This window comes from Aspergillus welwitschiae (genome assembly GCF_003344945.1).
Source record: "Aspergillus welwitschiae strain CBS 139.54b unplaced genomic scaffold BDQ94scaffold_1, whole genome shotgun sequence".
NCBI classification, from domain to species: Eukaryota; Fungi; Ascomycota; class Eurotiomycetes; order Eurotiales; family Aspergillaceae; genus Aspergillus; species Aspergillus welwitschiae.
Window position 1 is genome coordinate 664623 of NW_020798695.1, and position 19657 is coordinate 684279.

Consider the following 19657-nt stretch of genomic DNA (forward strand, 5'->3'; position numbering starts at 1 on the left):
ATGAAATGAAGTAAGAAGAGAAGGGGAAGAAAAGAGTTGCAGAGTAATGAGTTGAAGGGAAAAGGGAGAAGAGACAGAGAAAAGTCTCGATGCAAAGCAAACCATGGAAGCGGGGGATACGGACAACCAAATAAATATCAAATCGTTACCGGTTTGGGCAGAACCAGAACCAGAACATTATTATACCTACTACTGCTTTTCAAATTCATGAGCAGCATCATCCTTCTTCCATCCCCATCAGGCACAACAACATTTTCACTGGCACTCACCACAGACCAAGAAGTATGAAACAGACTATGAGTGGCATGTGCTGACTTGTTCGCTGTCTTAACTGGAGCCAACGGATTCATTCCGACAACTGGCAGCCCCTTCATCCGGAGAGAAAGTGAGGCCATTGCCCGGTCAGGTTGAGTTTCGCCTTATTGACAGGCTACTTGCCAGCTACTCCTACTTTCTATGGTCTACACTATGGAGTCTTGGGTAATTGCTAGGTACTCTTCTTACTTCTTGCTCCAACAACTAACTAGTAGTGATCTGTACTGTATACTACACAGTATGGAGCAGTTGGGAGAAGATGGTTCCCAAGGGCAGCAATTCTCTCTCTCACTCACACACTCTCTCTTGATTCATCTACTGACTTACTAATTAATTAGTTACGACCACTACCCAGGAATAAGAAAAAGAAAAGACAAAACACTACCCACCGAGCGAACATGTTTTAGTTCTCATGGCCTCCCCTGCAGGATCGACATTCCAATGCTCGGATCAGTCACGCATCCGGATGGCCAACGAGTCGATGCATCGCATTCAGCGCCAGTCCATTGCCTATTTATAAACAAACAGGCAGACAGGTCGATCGCAGGAATTCCATCTTCTCGGGGTCTGATGTATTTCTCTACTACATCTTTGTACGACTTCCCTTTACTACTAGTACGATAGACTAGTCGATACACTCTCCACTTGATTCGGATCAGGAATGACTCTTCTCTTCCAGTTCCATACGTCAATCCATGATTCGATGGCATGCTGGCCTGCATGGCTGCTGCTGCCCTAAAACCAGAGACCAGATCACGCTCCTACTATCCCCAAAAACCTTGCTCAATCACACACTCACAGTCCCTCTTGCCCTCGGCATTCACCCATTCATTCATGCCCATATTCATGCTCATACGTGCTCATGCCTGCATCTGTAAGCCAAGCTGGATTCCAGGATCTTCCCCCATCGCATCATCAACCATGCACTGGGATAACCTTGCTTGTGGGATTGTCATTCGTCCCCAGTACTTTGTGTGTCGCGATTGCTTCCCATCGCTTCCCATCGCTGCCCATCAATCTGTATACTTCTCATCAGCATAGTCATATGTAAACCTATTTCGACTTGAGATAAGTAGGCATTCCTTCTCCTCACCCCTCCACGCAGCTCAAAGTACACGGGTAGATCATGTCGCCGTACTTTTGTCCCAACTAAAGTCCAATGCAGCCATTGCAGTAAGTACGGTAGAATTTTATCTTATTCACTGCTTTGTATACATCTATCATCTATATCTCAGCTGTACATCCGCATACTTTCTCTCCCCGAGGCATCCTACCCTCCCCGACCCAGCGGCATCTCTTCCCAATTCAAGTGGAATTCCTTTCGAGTCGATGCTGGCTGGCGCGCCTCATCGGAGAAGAGGAGGTTCTTCGATACGCTTCGTTTGCATTATCGGCGCCAGGACACTTCCATTCTTTTTTAGCTTTTCTTCTCTCAACAAGTCCTCCACCCCACAAATTACCTTTCCATCCTGCCTTCTTCCCCGGAAAATGTCAGGATGATTCCGCCCGGTAATCGCCGCGGCGATCCCGCAAATCTTGGCTTCAAGTCAAGCAATTCAACTGCCCATCTATTTCTAGGAGGCGTGCAACGATCCTGGATGCGTGGTGGTGCAGCTGCCACCGCTTCTCAACCTCCCCATTTCTCTTCCACCACCTCGACATCTCCTTCCCCTACTTCTACGACCGATACTGCTGCTGCTGCGACTGCTGCGACTGCTGCAACGGAGGGTACGGCTTCTACGGCAGCGTCGGCTGCTTCGGGGGCCCCAGCTGGGAGTCCACCGCAGACGCGTCGGCGGGAAACGCCTCCTCGTGAGCCGCCCGTCGGCCTCATTACTACTACGGCCACCTCCACCTCCACCTCCACCGCCGCCTCATCGTCGCCCTCCTCCTCCACCATTACCTCCGCCGCCGCCGCGAACCCTTCTCCTCTTCCTCCCCTCGGTCCGATGGCTCAACCTGATCCTCTTCAGGCCAATTCCGGGTCAGATGGGAGGAATGAGAAGGAAGCTCAGCCAAATCGCGGTGCCCCAATCCTACCCCCGCTTCGCAGTATCACCACCGCATTCTCCTCATCGACTCCATTAACATCAGGGACGCCGACACCAGCGACTGCTATCCCCCCACGCGCTTTTCAGCCCACCGCGCTTCCGTCACCCGATCCCACCCTTCCACGTTCGCATGCCAGCCCGGTCAGTGCCATTGATCGGCATGGAGGACCGGTTGGCCTTGGTTCTTCCCTAGCAACTCTGCCTTCCCCTCCAACGCGAGACACCCCACCAGTGTCTATTAATCGGCCACATGAACCACAGACCAGAGGACTACCGACACCTGCAACAGTAGCCAATACCGTCATCCTTCCGGAGCCAGTTCAAGGGGCCACCGTAATTCCCAGAGATCAGTCGCAAACAGCTGGCAATGCCGAACCACGATCACAACTGCCGGGACCTGGCGATCCTTCGGCGCGCCCTCAAGCGGCCTCCTGGATAGGCATACCAGCATCGCCGGTGCCTCAGGGATTTCAGCAACCACTTGTTGTACGACCGGTCCCTATGTTGCCAATAGACCGGACGCTGTGCAAACAGTGGCTGGAGAAGCTGGACACTTTTGCGGCTGAAGCGACTCGCAACAAGATAATCTCCGAGGTCATTGAGTCTCCGCGGGTTCGCCTGCTGCAGAGCGCCCTACTGGACAATGACCCCGTCTACCTGGCTCTGCACCAGATGTATTGCATGGCATCCTATGCTCCCTCGGAATTGCGCACATTGCCAGGCTTCGGTCCGGAGCAGGAGAGAGGGTTTGCCGTAGTCAAGCAGCTCCTGGTGGATAACCGTCGGCTCTCCGGAGATTTCCTGCTGTTCTGTGTGAATTTCCCGGAACCAATGCAACAGCTGCTTGCTCTTCCTTGGTGGCGGGATGCTTTAGAGCAGGTCATGAACTCCTTGGTCCTCCTCTCTCAAAGGTGGGACAGCTTTGAGCAAGCCACGCGCAGGCGTGGCCTACCCCCACTGATCGAGGAAATCATCATGACTTTCGACATCCGATCACATGTCACGCAATACAACATCTTCCTGGCACTGTATCGACGACTTCCTCTGCAGAATGGGGAGCACAAGCTCTTTGAGATCTTCAATCGAGACGCCAAATACACAGATGAGCGTTTGGACTCTCCCAAGCCAGTGTCGGCAATGCGCGCCAAAAAGGAGAGGGACATCATTCTCTCCATGTATCACAAAGAACTCACATCCACGCCCCGGGCGACCACTGCAAACCAGCCTCACATTCACTCGCAACCGGTGGGGTCCCCCCAAGGCGCACCCCCTCATTTCCCTCAGCATCCAGCATCAAGTGTGCCCGGATATGAGCCGAGGGTGAGCTCTCACGTCTCGATTCCCGGAACCGGACCTGTTCCTGCCCCAATTGCATATCCCTCGCAGACATACAACCCGCATTCTCCGCGTACGGTTCAGATGCCTCATCACCATCCGTTATATCACCACCATAATCCTCCTCCGATGAGTTACCCACCACAGGTGGTGCCTTCGCAAACGCAGACTATTCACCCAAGCCCGGTAAATACTCGTCCGCAAGGCTCGGTCCACCCACAGACATTGTTACTTCCCTCACAAACAACGTCGCCACACCCCGCCAGCGTACCGACAGGAGTAGTCCCCTCAACAACGGCTACTCCTGGTCTGTCCCCTCTTTCGCATACCCCTGCTTCCGCTCCTACTCTCGCTTCGCCTGCTACTCCAGCTTCGGCTTTAGGTCCGGCCCCTGTACAACGACGACGTGGCCGTCCCTCACGGTCCGCGCCGGCGAATAACCAGACCCCGACGCAGTACAGGCTGATGCCACAGGCAAGCATGTCAAACCAGGGGGCTCCTCTTCCTTCTCCCACGTCAATGATCACTCCGCTTTTGCCTCCGCCAGGTTCACTTCCGCCGCCAAACCCACGACCTCATTCGCTGCGGGACGGGTTGCATCAAGCCCATATGCGTGGTCCTGTCAATCGACTCATCACTCAGACTCCTGCCGGCCCGCAAGAGACCCCGCTTTATCAATACTTTGAGTCCTTCGCCGCCAAGCCAACCCCGCTGGGTCAGGGCCAGTGGGACTGCCGCTTCGACTGGACGTTCAGTTTGACCAAGTCGGACGTCGAACGACTTGCGAAGATTGAGCAACATGGTGGTAAATTGCAAACGACCCGGTTCATTACAAACGGCCAGCAAATCTTTCGTTTGCGATGTATTCGAATCAACCCGTCAACAAAGACTATAGACGACCACACCTGGTGCACCACCGAGACATGCTGGCCCAGCGTGGTTTACATCTTTGTCAACGAGGTGGAGCTTTTCGCCCGGCGTCGCCAACACAACGGCAAAGATATACCCCTCGAAATCACGGAGCAACTGCATGAGGGTCCCAATACCGTCTCCATGCACTTCCTTCGCAGCCCGGCCGAGATGAGAGATCAGCTATATGCCGCGGGCGTCGAGATTCTCAATGTCTCTGACCTGGTGTCGGCCTTGGACGCGGCGCAGATCCTTCCCGCCTCGGAGTCTCTGCAGCAGATCCAAAAGCGGCTCACATCCAACCCCGACGATGAAGTCAGCATCGTGAGTGAGGACTTGGTCATTGATCTCGTCGACCCCTTCACTGCTCGTGTCTTCAACCGGCCTGTTCGCGGTCGCTTGTGCACCCACCAGGAGTGCTTCGATCATGAGACCTACATCACCACCCGTGCTTTGAAGTCGGGGCGACGTACCCTCCGAGAAGACTGGAAATGCCCTATTTGCAAACAAGATGCGCGCCCTCAGATGCTAGTGATTGATGGGTTTCTCTTCAATATTCGCGAAGAGCTATCCCATACGAACCAGCTAGAGAATGCGCGCTCAATCCGCGTCAAAAGGGATGGATCGTGGACATTGAAGTCAGACACCGTTTCATCCACGGAACAGACCTCCGGGAGTGCCACCGCTCCTACGTCTGTACCCCCGAAGCGCAAATCCAGTGATTCAGTGGCGTCTATATCTCCTGCGTCGCAAAGGCCCAAATGCGAGCGCACGACATCCGACAATCTCATCCGAGTTTCCGAGCCAAAGGTGATCGCGTTGGATTAGCGTGCGCCTGCATGCTTGTCTCCCTGAGGACCAAAAACAAAATTGCTTCTTGCCAAATTGATACCAGCATCGTTTCTTTCTTCCTACTTCTTCTTCTCATGGTTCTTTGGCCATTCTCCTAGCCTTTTAGCACCACTGTTGTTTTTCCTTTCTCCACAACGCTATTTCCTGGCGTTGAGTCCTATATGAGATACCCATTTTTCGTTTGCACGAATTGTACCTAGATAGTTTCCGGTCTTCGTCTTCTAAGCTTCTGTGCTTGGCTTTTCTGATTCTTTCAACAAGTTGTCATACCATGGGAGGTTTGATCTGGGGCGTTGTACCTAGAGGCGGGGACCCGGTGTGTTGTTGTTCGATTTACGTTCTTTCTGTGCATACTACTTCAAAAGCAATTCGAAATGATGCTGGTTATCAATGACCTTGTTCAAATTTTTAGGTAGTAACAAACATTGTAGATGATATGAGGGTTTTAGTCTAGAGGTGTTGAGTCTTACCTAGTCCTTCCGGTACGACCGAGTAGTACATATATATAGCTTACCAGTAGTACCGTACTAGTATCAACAGTTCTACCAATCGACTCAGTGGTATGACAATAAGTATTTATAGGCCTGCATTGCTCCATGCCCCAGTTACACTGATAGTAAGAAACATCACTGATTTATATAAATTACTACTAGTAGTATTTATGATTGTGTCAGGAAAGCGACTCCACCGCTCGCAGCACCACCGTGACAGTAGAATCAACAAGATACTCTAACACTGGCTTGACCGTACTGCTATCGAACCACACATGATAGTACAATCTATACTACTAGTAGCATATGTATTACCGAAAAGTAGACAGTGAAAGTAGCATATGTATAATCATTAAATTAATAGTCATATTTATAATCGATCTATCAACATCTCATCACAAGACATCACATCACATCGCACAATCATCACAATAACAGTCGAGATCATGCCAGCCAGCATAGAAATGAGAGGAATGTATAATATAAGAAGAACACCCACTCACTTCCGGACTCGTCTAGCATGGCTTACCAAATTTTCTATGACGCCTTCAAACGCCTCCTTTTCACTGATGAGCCCGTCCAATCGTTTCAACCAGTACTCTAGTACGGAGCTTGCGCGTAAAGTTGCTGACTCGAGTTCCTGGACATGTCCGCGGAGTTCTTTGTCCGTTAGGCCGTCTAGAGCTGCGTCTGTGGTTGCGCACAGGCGGTGTACGGCCGGGAGATCCAATTCGGGTGGTGGGGAGGGTTCTCTTCGGCGAGAAGTTCGGGTTCGAGATTGTTGGTTGGGGCCTGGGCTGCCGGGGCCGCTTTGTGTGCTGTCGCGCTTGGCTGCTAGGCTTTGGGAGCGAGAGTGTGCGATTGGTGGGGTGGAGGAGCGACGTGTGTCGTCGAGGTTGACAGAGGGGAGGATGAGTTTCTTTTGCTTAGAGGCTGGGAGAATCTCGTCGAGGTCGACGGGCACGCCAAGTGAGACGAGGAAGAGTCGCCGGATGCGGGATTTCACCCAGTTTTGGGGCTGGAGTGGGGGAGGGGCTACGAGCTGAGACCAAAGGGAGAGGGAGCGCTCGGTGCTGAAGATGGCGGTGGGGTTGGGGATCGGGTCAAGGGGTTGCAGGCTGACGGTGTCTTTGGTGCTGGGGAAGAGGCGGTCGAGGGGGTCGGAGAGGGTGGTGTGAAGGTCTGCAAGGGAGGGAATGGCGTCAAGGTCGAGGAGGGGTGGCTGGAAACGGTTTAGCATTTCTTACGCTGTATACTGATATTTGAGGGTGTGCATACAACTGAAGGAGGTGTGGGAGACTGCGAGGGCTGTATTTCTGCTGGTTCATCCTCGACAGCCTCCATAGGCTCTTGGAAGCCATCGTCGAAGTCGTCAAAGTCTCCAAAGTCGTCGTCTTCCTGCTCCTCGGCGAAATCGTCAAACTCGTCTGCACCGGCCGGGTCGACGGCTGCGGCGTCGTTTACTGACGATCCTCGGCGGGTGTGACTTCGATGGCTTGCAGGCGAATCTGAATTGGTCAATCGTCCCTGAAACTTATGTCGTAATTCAACCGAAATCCGGCTTACCTGGTGCATCGGGGACGGTCTCGGTGTGGTCTGGCTCCGGATCAATCGGCTTTGGCTGATGAGCAACAGGACCTTCTTCTGTGACATCGTCCTCGTTGGATTCCACGCGGGAGAGCAGCGTTTCGGGAACAGGTGTCTCGGCCGCACTGGCCTCGAAGGACCCCGGTATAGGGGACGGTTCGTCTGAATCTGAATCCGACGCCTTCTTCACCACATCGGGTACCGCATCTGCCTTTCTTTTCTCATACGCTGGGGTGCCGGGAATATCGCCATGACTGGGTTGGTCTAAGTCGACTTTCTCAACCACTGTCCGCGGAATTGATGTCGGAGTCACAGGCCGTTCGCCGCTCGCTGAAGCGCTTCGGCTGCGTGAACCCTCCGGGATAACTTCAATCTGGTCGGGAACGGCATCCTGGTCCCTTATTTCGTACGCAGCAGTCCCAGGCACCTCCCCATGCGAGGGTTCCTCGTCGACCTTCTCCACACGGGTTAAGGGGATAGGGGAAGCTCGGCCGGACGGCGGGTGGGATTCAGGGCGTTGGTGGCCCTCGCTGGCGTCTGAAAAATGTTCGTCGTCACTGTTCGTAGCTGTAGATGAGACGTTAATTCCGAACCATTGGATTCCCACTGCTAGACTGTGCTGCTTACCGGAATCCTGAGCCCCCGGGTCTTCCAACTCGACGCTCTTCCTCGGGGGCTCCAAGTAGGGACTGGACGGACGGGAAATCCGTTCGGACATCAGGAGCAATCAATATTGGGAATTGTATATCATGCAGACAAGGACGCAGATGCTCGTGTAAGAGTCTGAGCCCGAAAAGCCAGGGGAGAATGGATATGAAACGGGGGGACGATGCTGTCCTTCTGATCGTCGGGTTCGATGTGAGTCTCGAACGTGGCCTGAGGCACCAAGAGGCTCAGGCGACATCATCCGAGGCACTAAGGCACCAAGGCAGTCTGCTATGATACGTACAGTAATGCCTGAGGCATAAAACTAGCCGCCAGCCGCGACAAGCGCGGCCCAGCAAAGAAGATCAATCGACCTCCAATTCATAGTTCAAGACATCCACTGTCGATTGTCTCTGCCTGTGTTTGGACGAGCAAGGCGCGACTTTGACACTCAGCCCGAATTGACTTTCCTGTCTTCATAGGGCATCTTATCTCCGGGCGCAGTAAGTGTTGGTTCGCTCTCACCTTCAGCTCATCTCGAAACCCGTCCCGACTGACTGTTTTGTCTTTTTTTCCCACCTCCAGGGCAGCCCTGTTAATCCCCGTTGCTATCCACCCAACACCATGTCCAACCTCTTTTCTTTCGACTCGGCCCCTGGCGGCGCGAACAAGGGGGGTCTTTTTGGATCTGGTGCCACGAACACTGGCTCTAGCGCTAGCTCGGGCACACTCTTTGGAAACGTAGGTGCTCCGACGAGCGGCACTTCTTCGCCTTCTTTGTTCGGGGGCGCAGCTGGCAGTGGAACTGGAGCGGGTACTGGTACTTCGTCGCCTTTCAGTTTCGGAGCTCAGAGCAAGCCGGGGGCCACCAGTCAGACACCGTTGTTCGGCAACGCATCACAGACTCCCAACAAGTCGACCGAAGCTGGTAGCTCAGGGCAGACAGCTACGAGCGGACTCTTTGGAAATGCCGCAAAGCCTGCAGGGGGCCTCTTTGGCAATGCTACTTCTACGCCCGGTCAGACAGGAGGTTCTTTGTTCGGCAATGCCTCGTCCACAACTCCCGCTGGTCCTCCTCCGCAGGGCGCGACTGGCCAGACGCAGACACTCTTTGGACAGGCAGCACAAAAGCCTGGCGGTCTCTTCGGAAACGTGAACTCGACCACCTCGACTACCTCGACCACCTCATCGGCTGCCCCGTCGTCTACTACCGCTACAGCCCCCGCCACCACTACCCCGTCGCTGTTCGGAAACGCCAACACAAACACCACAACCTCTACCTCCAACACTACGCAACAGCCATCAACTGGGGGTCTCTTCGGTGGGGCGAACACAGCGCAGAAACCCCTCTTTGGTACAAATCCGGCGCCTTCTACGGGAAATAGCCTGTTCGGAAACGCCAAACCGGCCGCACCAAGCACCAATGACAGCACTCCAAACACCCTCTTTGGAAAGGCACCGGGGGCACCGTCAACGACGACAACCCCGGCCGCAGGAGGAGGAGCTGGTGCGCAGACATCTTCTCTCTTCAAAGCCCCAGCGTCTGGAGCTGATGCCACCAAGCCAGTCTTCCCCTCTCTGGGCACTCCGTCCTCGACCCCTCAAACCTCTACGACGCCAGCTGCCTCGTCCGCTGCGCCACAGACCTCCTCTCTTTTCCCAGCCCTAGGTGGAGCGTCCTCGTCCGCGACTCCATCATCAACACCCGCTCCCTCTGGAGGCTTGTTTGGCGGTGCCCTCGGTGGCGCTAAGTCCACAGCAACCACCGCTCCCGCCACTACAGCTACCGCAGCTCCCGCGACACAACCTGCGGCAGCCACCGGCGGCCTGTTCGGTAAGCCCGCGGAGACCACCCCGTCCACACAGCCAGCCAGCACTGCTGCTGGAGCCTCTGCTACGACGGCTGGCGACAAGCCCACCCTGACCGCTACCTCTGGCGCCACCTCTTCAGCTACCACCGGTACAGCAGGCGCAACCGGCACAACCACCGCCACTGGCGGAATTGGCCTTGGTGCCTCGACTGCTGGACCGACTCCTCCGGCGCAGTCCCGCCTGAAGAACAAGACCATGGATGAGATCATCACCCGGTGGGCGACTGATCTGACAAAGTACCAGAAGGACTTCCGCGAGCAAGCCGAGAAGGTAGCAGAATGGGATCGGATGCTGGTTGAGAACGGCACCAAGGTGCAGAAACTGTACGGCAGCACGGTGGACGCTGAGCGCGCGACTCAAGAAGTCGAGCGTCAGCTGGCGTCCGTCGAGGGCCAGCAGGAAGAGCTCAGCTCCTGGCTCGACCGGTATGAGCGTGAAGTGGACGAGATGATTTCCAAGCAAGTCGGACCGGGTGAAACTCTCCAGGGACCTGACCAGGAGCGTGAACGGACGTACGTTATTCCCATTCAACAATTATCCTCTAATTTCTCTATATGCTAACAGGAAAACTAAAACAGATACAAAATGGCTGAGAAGCTCTCCGAGCGCCTGGACGAAATGGGCAAGGATCTGACAAGCATGATTGAGGAAGTCAACGGCGCGTCCTCGACTCTCAGCAAGACGAACAAGGCTGACGAGCCGGTACGTATCCCCTTCTCCCCCAAGATCCTTAATGCTTGTGCTAATGTATACCATGAATAGATCTCGCAAATCGTCCGCATCCTCAACTCCCACCTCGCGCAACTGCAGGTCATCGACCAAGGCACCACGGAGCTCCAGGCCAAGGTCGACGCCGCACAGAAGGCCGGCCAGTCCCTCTCTTCGCGGTTCGGGTATGGTCTGGGTAGCTCTAGTGTGGGCGGTAGTGCCGCAGATGATTTCTATCGCTCTTACATGGGACGTCGGTAGAGGAGATGCAGGGAGTGTGGATTGGTTTTCTGTAAACAACGGTTACGGGATGGTTTTTCTTATTAACAAGGATTGGTTGTTAAGTCTTTTTTTTTTTCTACGTCTTATTCTTTTTACTGTTGTCGTTGTCGTTTCATGCTGCTGTTGCTGTTGCTGGAGTCTTGCAATGCAATGCAATCAATACAAATGAAATGAGATGAAACGGGAATAATGATAATCGCCATGAATGTGTGTCTGTTTGTGGATAATCCGGCTATGCTATGTAAAGTATTGTAGAGTGTAGAGAGGAGAGATTATATGTTTGCGTAGGTAGGTATGTAGGTAGACACAAGATATGCACCCATGGTGATAGATATATGGAAGGATCCGACTTGTGGTTGATCGATTCGATTTCGCTCGGTATTCCGAAGATAGTAGAGTAGAGTTAATAGGCAGGTGTAGGTAGGTATGTAGGAATCATCACATCATCCATATGATAGGAAACACAAGTAGAGAAAGAGAAAGAGATTAGTCATCTAGTTCTGCTCGCCGCCCTGGTTCTTGGTGAACTCGTCACTATTCATACAATTGTTAGCCATCCACTCAAGCACAGCATTATATCTAAAAGAAGGGTAGCATGTCAACGTACATGTGCTTATCCAGCTCATCAAGGTGCTTGCGCTGCTCGCTGAGCTTGGCCTTCAGGGCACGGAGCCTATACCAAATCACAGATCATATTAGCTTCTTTCCTTTTTTACAGCAAACAAAGAAGAACAGGTTGGGAGAGGGAATAGGGATAGGTATACGCACTTCTCCATCTCCTTCTCGCGAACATACAAGTTCTCCTGGGCGGCTTCGCGCTTGGTGAACGAGTCACTGTTTCAATCAACTAGCGTTAGCCACTGGTCATCATGATGATGATGATGTCATATGCTTCCCCTACTGCATAGAACAGTAGGTATTGATGGAAGTATGTAGAAAGTATGAAACGTACGCATGCTGAGAACCGCCCGGCCGGGGAGCACCGGTATCGCCAGCACCCATTCTGGGAGCGAGAGCAGAGAAGGAACGAGTAGTGGTGGTGGTGAGGAGGCGGGTAGTAGAGGACTTGGTGATGGATTGGCGGAGCATGGTTATGGTTATGGTTATAGTTTTGCTTTTGGGAGGGGGGTGAAAGATGGATGGATAATAAGGTAGGTAGGTTATGGATGAAAGGTCAGGTGGTTGTCAGAATTCGTTTGGATGGATGGAAGGTTTCAATGAGGAGGTGATAGGTAAGACTGTCAGGTACTTAAGTGGAAGTAAGTCATTAATGCAACCGGGTTGGCAGGCTAGGATTACCTAAGGTGTCGAGACCGGCACGGATGACGTCGATGTTGGTTGCCGGGGTGGGATCATGGAGGGGATCATGTGATGTATGCAGAGGGTGAGGTGAGTCAGCGGGTGGTCTGGTCAGGTGAGTGTCAAGTGACGGGATGGGATGGTAGCCTAATTTGGTATGATTTATGGGGGCGGTGTTGGGGATGTTGAGATGGAACTTGGAAGTTTACTTTGTGACTACGCATTAATGTTGAACCATCCATGATATATTATTCCATACTGCGTTATTGGCTGTCAAGTCCTAGAAGTTGTGTTGATCTAATTTCTACTCTGTAGAGAATCTCGTCAGTGTCAAAGGACGTTAGCAAAAGAAAGCATCTCAGTTGCAAATCCCTGAATGACGATGATGCGGATTATAGGATCGCCTCCTAATAAATAGTTCTGCGCCATCATTCCACAGTAATATTCCCCGAAGTTCCAGAAGGAATCCCTTGACCCAGTTCAATCAATTCATCAATCAATAATCACTAATTAGACTACTAGAAGTAGATAGAGAATATAGATAGATTGGTCCCGAGCGTCATCCGACGGTTAGCGACTTATCAACCCCCTTCCAATGATGATCCGCTGCCAATCCATCTGGTTCGGCGACGGTCTGGGATCTCAGTGGTGGGCGGGACGATTGGCGGATGTGAAATAGGGATGACGCTGGAAGGGCCCACCGAACCACACAAAGCCAGACCCGACAGAATGAGGAGGGAACAGTGAGAGTGAGTGAGAGAGAGAGAGAGAGGCGCAGAGAAAGAGATGGGCGTCAAGACTCGGGAATTCAGGAGACCAATCTTATTCCTGGGTTGGATAGATGGATGGGAAAGGGCTAGGATGGGCTACTAATTTAACGATCAACTACTGATACCACTGTATGTAACAAGGGTCTTCTTCTTTTCCTGTCTACGTTCTCAAGGTATGTCGATTGGATGGGGTGGCATCATAGAAGACAGCCATGATGTGCAAGTTTCTGGGATAGGCACAGTCAGTGTACGTAGCTCACAGACAAGGCAGGCCAGAAGAATGACCGCCGGGATTCTTTCGGATTCTCTGCGTCTCTACCCCGTGAAAGCTGTCTCCTCCCTCCACCCCCGTCACAGAGGAGGAAACCCACTGGAGAGGGTCAATAATTCCTGTGATTTCTTGGTATTATTAGTAGCAATAATCGTCAGTCGTAGAATAGTCGGGCCCGGGATCGGGGAAAGATGATGTTGGTTGGTGAGTGTTTGTGGAAGCCCGACTCCATCATGGGCTGGCCATATGGGTTAACTGACTTTAGGAGGGGGGAAGGTTGAATTAGTAGTGAGAAAGTATGGGGAGGCACAACCTAGAAGCATTCATAGTATGATTATTAGTTAGGGAGAGAGAGAGAGAGAGAGAGTCAGGGAGAGAGGGAGAGAAGTAGTCGACTACTTACTAGAGATGATGATGCTGCTTGCCTTGAGGATTCCTGGCCAGTGACCGCCAACTCCGTCTGTCAGTCAGTCTCCTTTCTGGACGAATCCCACCCCCTTCCGGGCAGGCCATCAATTCCCAATTCCCAATTTCCCTCTTCTCAGTCTCCCCTCCTCCCTCCCCTTCTCTTCCTTCTCCTCCTTCTCTTTCTCTCTTCCCCTCTTTCCCGCCTAACTAACTTCCCTCTAACTACTGCCAATCCTGCAACTTTCTCTCTCCCATCCTCTCTCTCTCTCTTCCTCTCTCTCTCCTACTATTTTACTGCCACACCATCTCTCCTCGGTCACTTCTGACTAACTCATCTTTCGTCCTTTCTCTCTCTTGGTCCGTACTTTACCCTTTTCCCTTTCCATCCACATCCACCACATCCACATCCACACTTCCCCCCCCTCCCCCTGCTTAAGTCATACTCCCACCCCCCCCATTCCTTAAATTAAAAAAGGAAAACAAAAAGACCAGGACTCGACCAGCCCAAATCTTTCCACCCCCAATTTTGTTCCTCCATTCAACTCTACTTTCCTTCAATTCCCTTCTAACCTCTCTCTCTCTTTTTTACCTTGTCAGACTATAGAATATCTCTTTTCCTATCTGTTGCTCTATCTCAGGTATGCCTCTCTCTCTCTCCATTTTCCTTGCCGTGTCCTTTCCCCCCCTCTCTTCCGCGTACCAGACAAACCCAATGCCCATCCCCTCCTTCATCGTCATCCGCCGCTTTCCCCTCCTTTTCTGGCCGCGATCCCGATCGCAAATTGGCGGGGTGTTGGCGGCTGGAGGCTCTGCATGTCCAGGACTTTATCCCGGACATGGCTACGCGCGCTGAATGGTCGAGTCTGGCTGGAGAGATTGAGAAGGTGTGAGGAGGGATTCTCCTCGTTCCCTTCCCCCCTCCATAACCGCCCGTCTAGACTGCGCTCTGGGACGCAACGCAGACAGGCAGTTCACGGCTAGCTGAGTGGAGGATCCGGCTGAATCACCACCCGCTATTACCAAGCCTTCCCCCGATCGTCGCAATGCATCCTGGTCTTGGGGGATTTGCAAGATGAATAGGGGTCATGATGGCTGGGAAAGATGATGTATATTTTCTTCTTTCTTCAACCGCCCTCATGATGCTGGGAGACCTGATACGTATGACGGGGATTTCCCGGTAAATCAGGGAAAGGAGGGGAGGCGTTATCGCTTCCGTGTTCCTTGCACCACTTGACTTCACAGCCTCACTTTTGCCCTGTGACTTGCCTGCCCCTCGCTTCTCTGCACTATCGATTCTGGTCTACTGTGGCGTCTTTTTCCCAGTCGCCTGCACTCTATATCCGGAAATCTATTTATTCGCGATCTTGCCCAACTAACATCTCTTCTCTCATTCAGATAATCTTTCACAATGGGTCACGAAGATGCTGTCTACCTCGCCAAGCTCGCCGAGCAGGCTGAGCGCTACGAAGGTGCGTCATTCTCGTTTTCCGACCGCCTACTTCGCGGCTACGAGTCTCGCCTCATGCTAACATGGCCCCTCCTGTTACACAGAAATGGTCGAGAACATGAAGGTCGTTGCCTCCGCTGATGTAGAGCTCACCGTCGAGGAGCGGAATCTCCTGTCTGTCGCCTACAAGAACGTCATCGGTGCCCGTCGTGCGTCCTGGAGAATCGTCACTTCCATCGAACAAAAAGAAGAGTCCAAGGGCAACGAGTCCCAGGTCTCCCTCATCAAGGAGTACCGTCAGAAGATCGAGGCTGAGCTGGCCAAGATCTGCGATGATATCCTCGAGGTTCTCGACAAGCACCTGATCCCCTCGGCCCAGAGCGGCGAGTCCAAGGTCTTCTACCACAAGATGTGCGTTGCGACCCACGCGGTTCCCACTCTCGATGCGATCGCGATCCATGACTGACGTGTTTCTCCCCGTCTAATAGGAAGGGTGACTACCACCGTTACCTTGCCGAGTTCGCCGTCGGCGACCGTCGCAAGGGTGCCGCCGATGCTTCCCTTGAGGCCTACAAGGCCGCCACTGAGGTTGCCCAGACCGACCTTGCTCCCACCCACCCCATCCGTCTCGGTCTCGCCCTGAACTTCTCCGTCTTCTACTACGAGATCCTCAACTCCCCCGACCAGGCTTGCCACCTGGCCAAGCTCGCTTTCGACGATGCTATTGCTGGTATGTGTGGAAGCTAGTGCTGGACTGTCAAGCTGGAGGCTAACGGACATTGCAGAGCTCGACACCCTGAGCGAGGAGAGCTACAAGGACTCCACCCTGATCATGCAGCTCCTCAGAGACAACCTGGTAAGTTGATGTGGTGGCACTCGTGGTTTTGGATCATGCTAACAGCCGGTAGACTCTGTGGACCTCGTCCGAGGCCGAGCCCGCCGCCGAGGCGAGCGCTCCTGCCGAGAAGAAGGAGGAGGCCCCCGCTGAGGGCGAGAAGCCCGCCGAGTAAATCAAATAAAGATGACGAAGGACTCGCGTCCGGACTTGGATAGGGTCGGCCGGCCGACAATCTGGATCTTAGACTCAGAAGGCCCGGGGTAGGAAGAGGATGATGAAACCATTGCGCGCTTTGGGGTTCGTTCTCTCTGGCGAGCCCGGAAGGGATGGGGCTTGGTTGGCCATTCACTGGCTGACAGGTCTTGAACTTTGGAGTCATGCTTTGGATCTCTCGTCGCCCTCTTTGTCCCTGTTGGCCTTTTGGTGGCCTCCTTCGATGCCGCCAGTGGTCTCGGTCTGGTCTCTTATGTCCTCCGATTGTCGCGGGGCTTCCTTTCATATCTTGATGATTTCGATTTTTGCCTATTGTCGCAATTCCCCCCCAAAGAATACCTTTCCCTTGTCATCCACCCGCACTTCCACCCTAGTCAGTCAAGTCCCACCAGGACGTTGACTCTTGCTTCCCGAACTCTCTTGGTTTTACCCACCTTGTGCCACGTACGGCGTTTGTTTGTCGCCTTAGCTGAGTTTAGATCTAAAGCCCGGCAGTGGCTAAAGAAATTTGAAATTTATGAACAAGCAGTGGACAGTTTCGTAGGAATTTCCCACAGAACGTCAGTTTACCCAATCTTGATACAGGAAGAGAACGAAGTACGAAGTACAAACCAAACAACGAACCAAACCCCGACTGAACCCATTCTATGAATAACCGACATGCATGCATGCATTCATCCATCCATCCCTCGCAGATACTCCGGATTCCCCTTCCGGGAGTCTGTATTTCTGTAATACTCGGGATTTCGATCTTTAATTGCATACAACGTACATGCATACATGCATACCATACCATCCAACCAAATACTTTTATCCCTCGACCAAAAGTACAATGCAGTACGCACGCAGCATTTGTAAAGTTTCTCCTTCCTTCCTTCCTTCCTTTCCCCCCCTTTGTTTGACTTCGATGAGGCTACTCCGTAGTAGACTAGTTGGTAAGGTTAGAGCTATCTATAGATCACAATTTTTAGTCCCATTTTATTTTTCTTTTTGGTGATATTATGTATTATGTATATGCATGTAAGAACTTAGTACTACTTGATCCTAAGTAGAAAATAGGTTTTGCTTATGTATGCACTTCGTAGAGTTTTAAGTATGGAGTAATAATTCGGTTAGTTGATCATACGATTGAAGGTTTGTTTACCTTGGGTGGTGGTGGAGTTAGGGGTGCTAACCAGGTAAGTAAGGTAAGGTAATGGGGACTATGATGGTTGCGATTGTTACTGATTCATACTATTATTTAGAGTTGTGATTGAATTGAACTTAATCATGGATAAAGTTGTGAGTTATGGCTCGTAGGAAGAAGGAGAGAGGAGTGATGACACCAAGAGAATCATCAGTAACACTAACAACATACAATTGAGAAGGAGTAAGGATAGAGTGTGTATGTATGTAATGTATGCTTTGATCTACTTCAGGGATTTTCTTTAGATTATATGAATAGGGCTAGTAATATGATAATTAGTTTTTGATATTATTATTTTTTATTTACAAAAGATTTTTATCCATAATCCATGCCTTTAATTACCTGATTATACTTATAACTAGTTAGTATGACGAGAGCAAAGCGAGATACTTAGTTGCATCAATCATCCTTCTGATTTGAAACAAGTTTTCCTTAAGTATCCATCCATCTACTAATAATCATTCTGAATTGTATTTTGAATTTTATTCATTAGTGAGGTTCAATAAATAACATCTTATTAGGATAGTAGAGAAGTACTTCCCTTTCCATTCTAAACATTGCCTAGCATATCTCACACACACACAATCATCAGTATTATCCAGAAAGTCACCGAGCCACACAAGACTACAATCCCACTTAATTAGTCCCTAATAACGGAGCACTTTAAGAGAAGATCAACAGGGAAGAAAAAAAAAAAAAAAAAAAAAAAAAAAAAAAAAAAAAAAAAAAAAAAAAAAAAAAAAAAGAAGTCTAAAAAGTACATTAGAAAAAATTATCTGATAACCCCACCGATCTAGCATACGCCGAAGTACTCCGTACTCCGTACTTTATGAGACTAGACTACTCGGATAAGGGACGTGGAAAGGGATCGTCCAACTTAAGTAGGGCCGTGTTGAGAATAAGAAGAAGAGACAAAACGTACGATGATTGACTAATTCGGTATATGTGATAGCGGTATTGATGAAGAGTGCCAGTTGACAGGTATGAAACGGGGTCTTGTCAATTTCTGGGTTCCGGTTTGATGAAGGACTCCGTGTGGGTGGATTTAGTAGGGATCCTCCCTTGACGTGTCGAGCTGTCAACTGTCAAGGAGCAAAAATGCGGTGTGATCACATAGCGGGAATGGGGGCTAGTTGAAACCACATGCTCCATATTCCATACATTGTGACAAAGTACTTCTCGTCGTCACAGATGGATGCACATCAGTCTACACTTGCATTCTACAGACCGGATTTCACAATTTTGTTTCTCATTTAATGTATCAACCGCTCGCTTCTGGGTATGTAAGCAAATGTCTTCAGAGCCAAACGAAAATCAAACCAAGTCGAATCTGAATCGTCAGTCCGGGACGATTCCAATATACATGTCGATGGACAAGGAGGCGGTGGGGATAGGATGGAAGGAGGACAGGGGAGGGATGAGATTGGAGGTTGAGGAGAGGCGGCGATGAAACAAGGATGGGGAGAGGATGAGGATGATGTAAACCACATGAAGATTGGCTGCTCCGTGAAAATGCTTTCCCGCCTTTTTGCAGACCTTTGCAAACAAATGCGCCCAGTGCGGTTCCAAATGTCAGAAAGTGATGAAATGAACACAACAAGTCTAAATAACGGTTCCCAGTCAAGTGTCCCAACGCCGCGCGTGCTATGCCAATACACAAAGCCTCCGGTATGATATGACAGATAGGAAAGGAAGAATAAAGGGAAAAGAAAAGAGAAAAAGGTAAAAAACAGAATATGAACAGAAGAAAGGTAAGACCAGAGCACAAAAAGAGTATGTCTGAGTCGTGCACCGAATCGCTGCCAAGACGGTAGGCGTCGATCAAATTCCCTGGTAACCCCCGGCATGTGTGGATGATGTCACGACCACAGCAGCCCTCTGCGAATCTCCAACCACACGCGGAGCGCTTTGACGTGGGTGGCCATAGGTGAAGAGAACTCGAGGGTCGTCAGCAGATTACGTGTAGCGTCTTGGGGGTGAAGGTAGGGCGTTGTTCATTGTGATCAACCGCCAGGTCCCAGTTGCAATATCAAGTCCGTCCGGTAGCGAGGTAAAAAACGAATCGAAGGAAGGGATCAATTTGCGAAAGCTCACACCTCGGGGCTTCAGCGTTGCACAAGGTTCCACCTGATGAAGCCGCAGATGTCATTTCGGAATCCCAGACACAGAGCAGTAAGT

The 19657-nt window shown here is 51.4% G+C and overlaps 7 protein-coding genes across 7 annotated transcripts; 4 read left to right on the forward strand and 3 right to left on the reverse strand.

Moving 5' to 3' along the window:
• Positions 1–2232: 2232 nt before the first annotated feature.
• BDQ94DRAFT_176851 (MIZ zinc finger domain protein) lies at positions 2233–5627 on the forward strand. The gene has a single exon (XM_026772766.1). It carries the CDS (start codon positions 2265–2267, stop codon positions 5436–5438), a length of 3174 nt encoding a protein of 1057 aa, XP_026632218.1. The 5' UTR covers positions 2233–2264; the 3' UTR covers positions 5439–5627.
• A 664-nt stretch (positions 5628–6291) lies between these two features.
• BDQ94DRAFT_132618 (uncharacterized protein) lies at positions 6292–8349 on the reverse strand. Its single transcript, XM_026764093.1, has 4 exons — positions 8168–8349; positions 7520–8107; positions 7232–7461; positions 6292–7175 (listed from the first exon to the last, which is right to left on the reverse strand). Exons 1-4 carry the CDS (start codon positions 8256–8258, stop codon positions 6453–6455), a joined length of 1632 nt encoding a protein of 543 aa, XP_026632219.1. The 5' UTR covers positions 8259–8349; the 3' UTR covers positions 6292–6452.
• A 241-nt stretch (positions 8350–8590) lies between these two features.
• On the forward strand, positions 8591–11334 carry BDQ94DRAFT_3107 (putative nucleoporin Nsp1). The gene is made up of 3 exons (XM_026775461.1): positions 8591–10569; positions 10636–10759; positions 10820–11334. The coding sequence occupies exons 1-3, from the start codon at positions 8810–8812 to the stop codon at positions 11024–11026; spliced, it is 2091 nt and encodes a 696-aa protein (XP_026632220.1). The 5' UTR covers positions 8591–8809; the 3' UTR covers positions 11027–11334.
• Positions 11335–11541: 207 nt separating this feature from the next.
• Positions 11542–12136, reverse strand: BDQ94DRAFT_164958 (uncharacterized protein; the record flags this gene model as incomplete). The annotated part of the gene is made up of 4 exons (XM_026770160.1): positions 11542–11581; positions 11655–11720; positions 11816–11881; positions 12000–12136. The coding sequence occupies 4 exons, from the start codon at positions 12134–12136 to the stop codon at positions 11542–11544; spliced, it is 309 nt and encodes a 102-aa protein (XP_026632221.1).
• Positions 12137–12570: 434 nt separating this feature from the next.
• BDQ94DRAFT_132628 (uncharacterized protein) lies at positions 12571–13837 on the forward strand. Its single transcript, XM_026764094.1, has one exon. The coding sequence runs from the start codon at positions 13292–13294 to the stop codon at positions 13580–13582; it is 291 nt and encodes a 96-aa protein (XP_026632222.1). The 5' UTR covers positions 12571–13291; the 3' UTR covers positions 13583–13837.
• A 1352-nt stretch (positions 13838–15189) lies between these two features.
• On the forward strand, positions 15190–16821 carry artA (14-3-3 adaptor artA). Its single transcript, XM_026764095.1, has 3 exons — positions 15190–15653; positions 15731–15972; positions 16028–16821. Exons 1-3 carry the CDS (start codon positions 15349–15351, stop codon positions 16105–16107), a joined length of 627 nt encoding a protein of 208 aa, XP_026632223.1. The 5' UTR covers positions 15190–15348; the 3' UTR covers positions 16108–16821.
• A 1846-nt stretch (positions 16822–18667) lies between these two features.
• On the reverse strand, positions 18668–19455 carry BDQ94DRAFT_3127 (uncharacterized protein). Its single transcript, XM_026775468.1, has one exon. It carries the CDS (start codon positions 19324–19326, stop codon positions 18733–18735), a length of 594 nt encoding a protein of 197 aa, XP_026632224.1. The 5' UTR covers positions 19327–19455; the 3' UTR covers positions 18668–18732.
• Between the last annotated feature and the right edge of the window lie 202 nt (positions 19456–19657).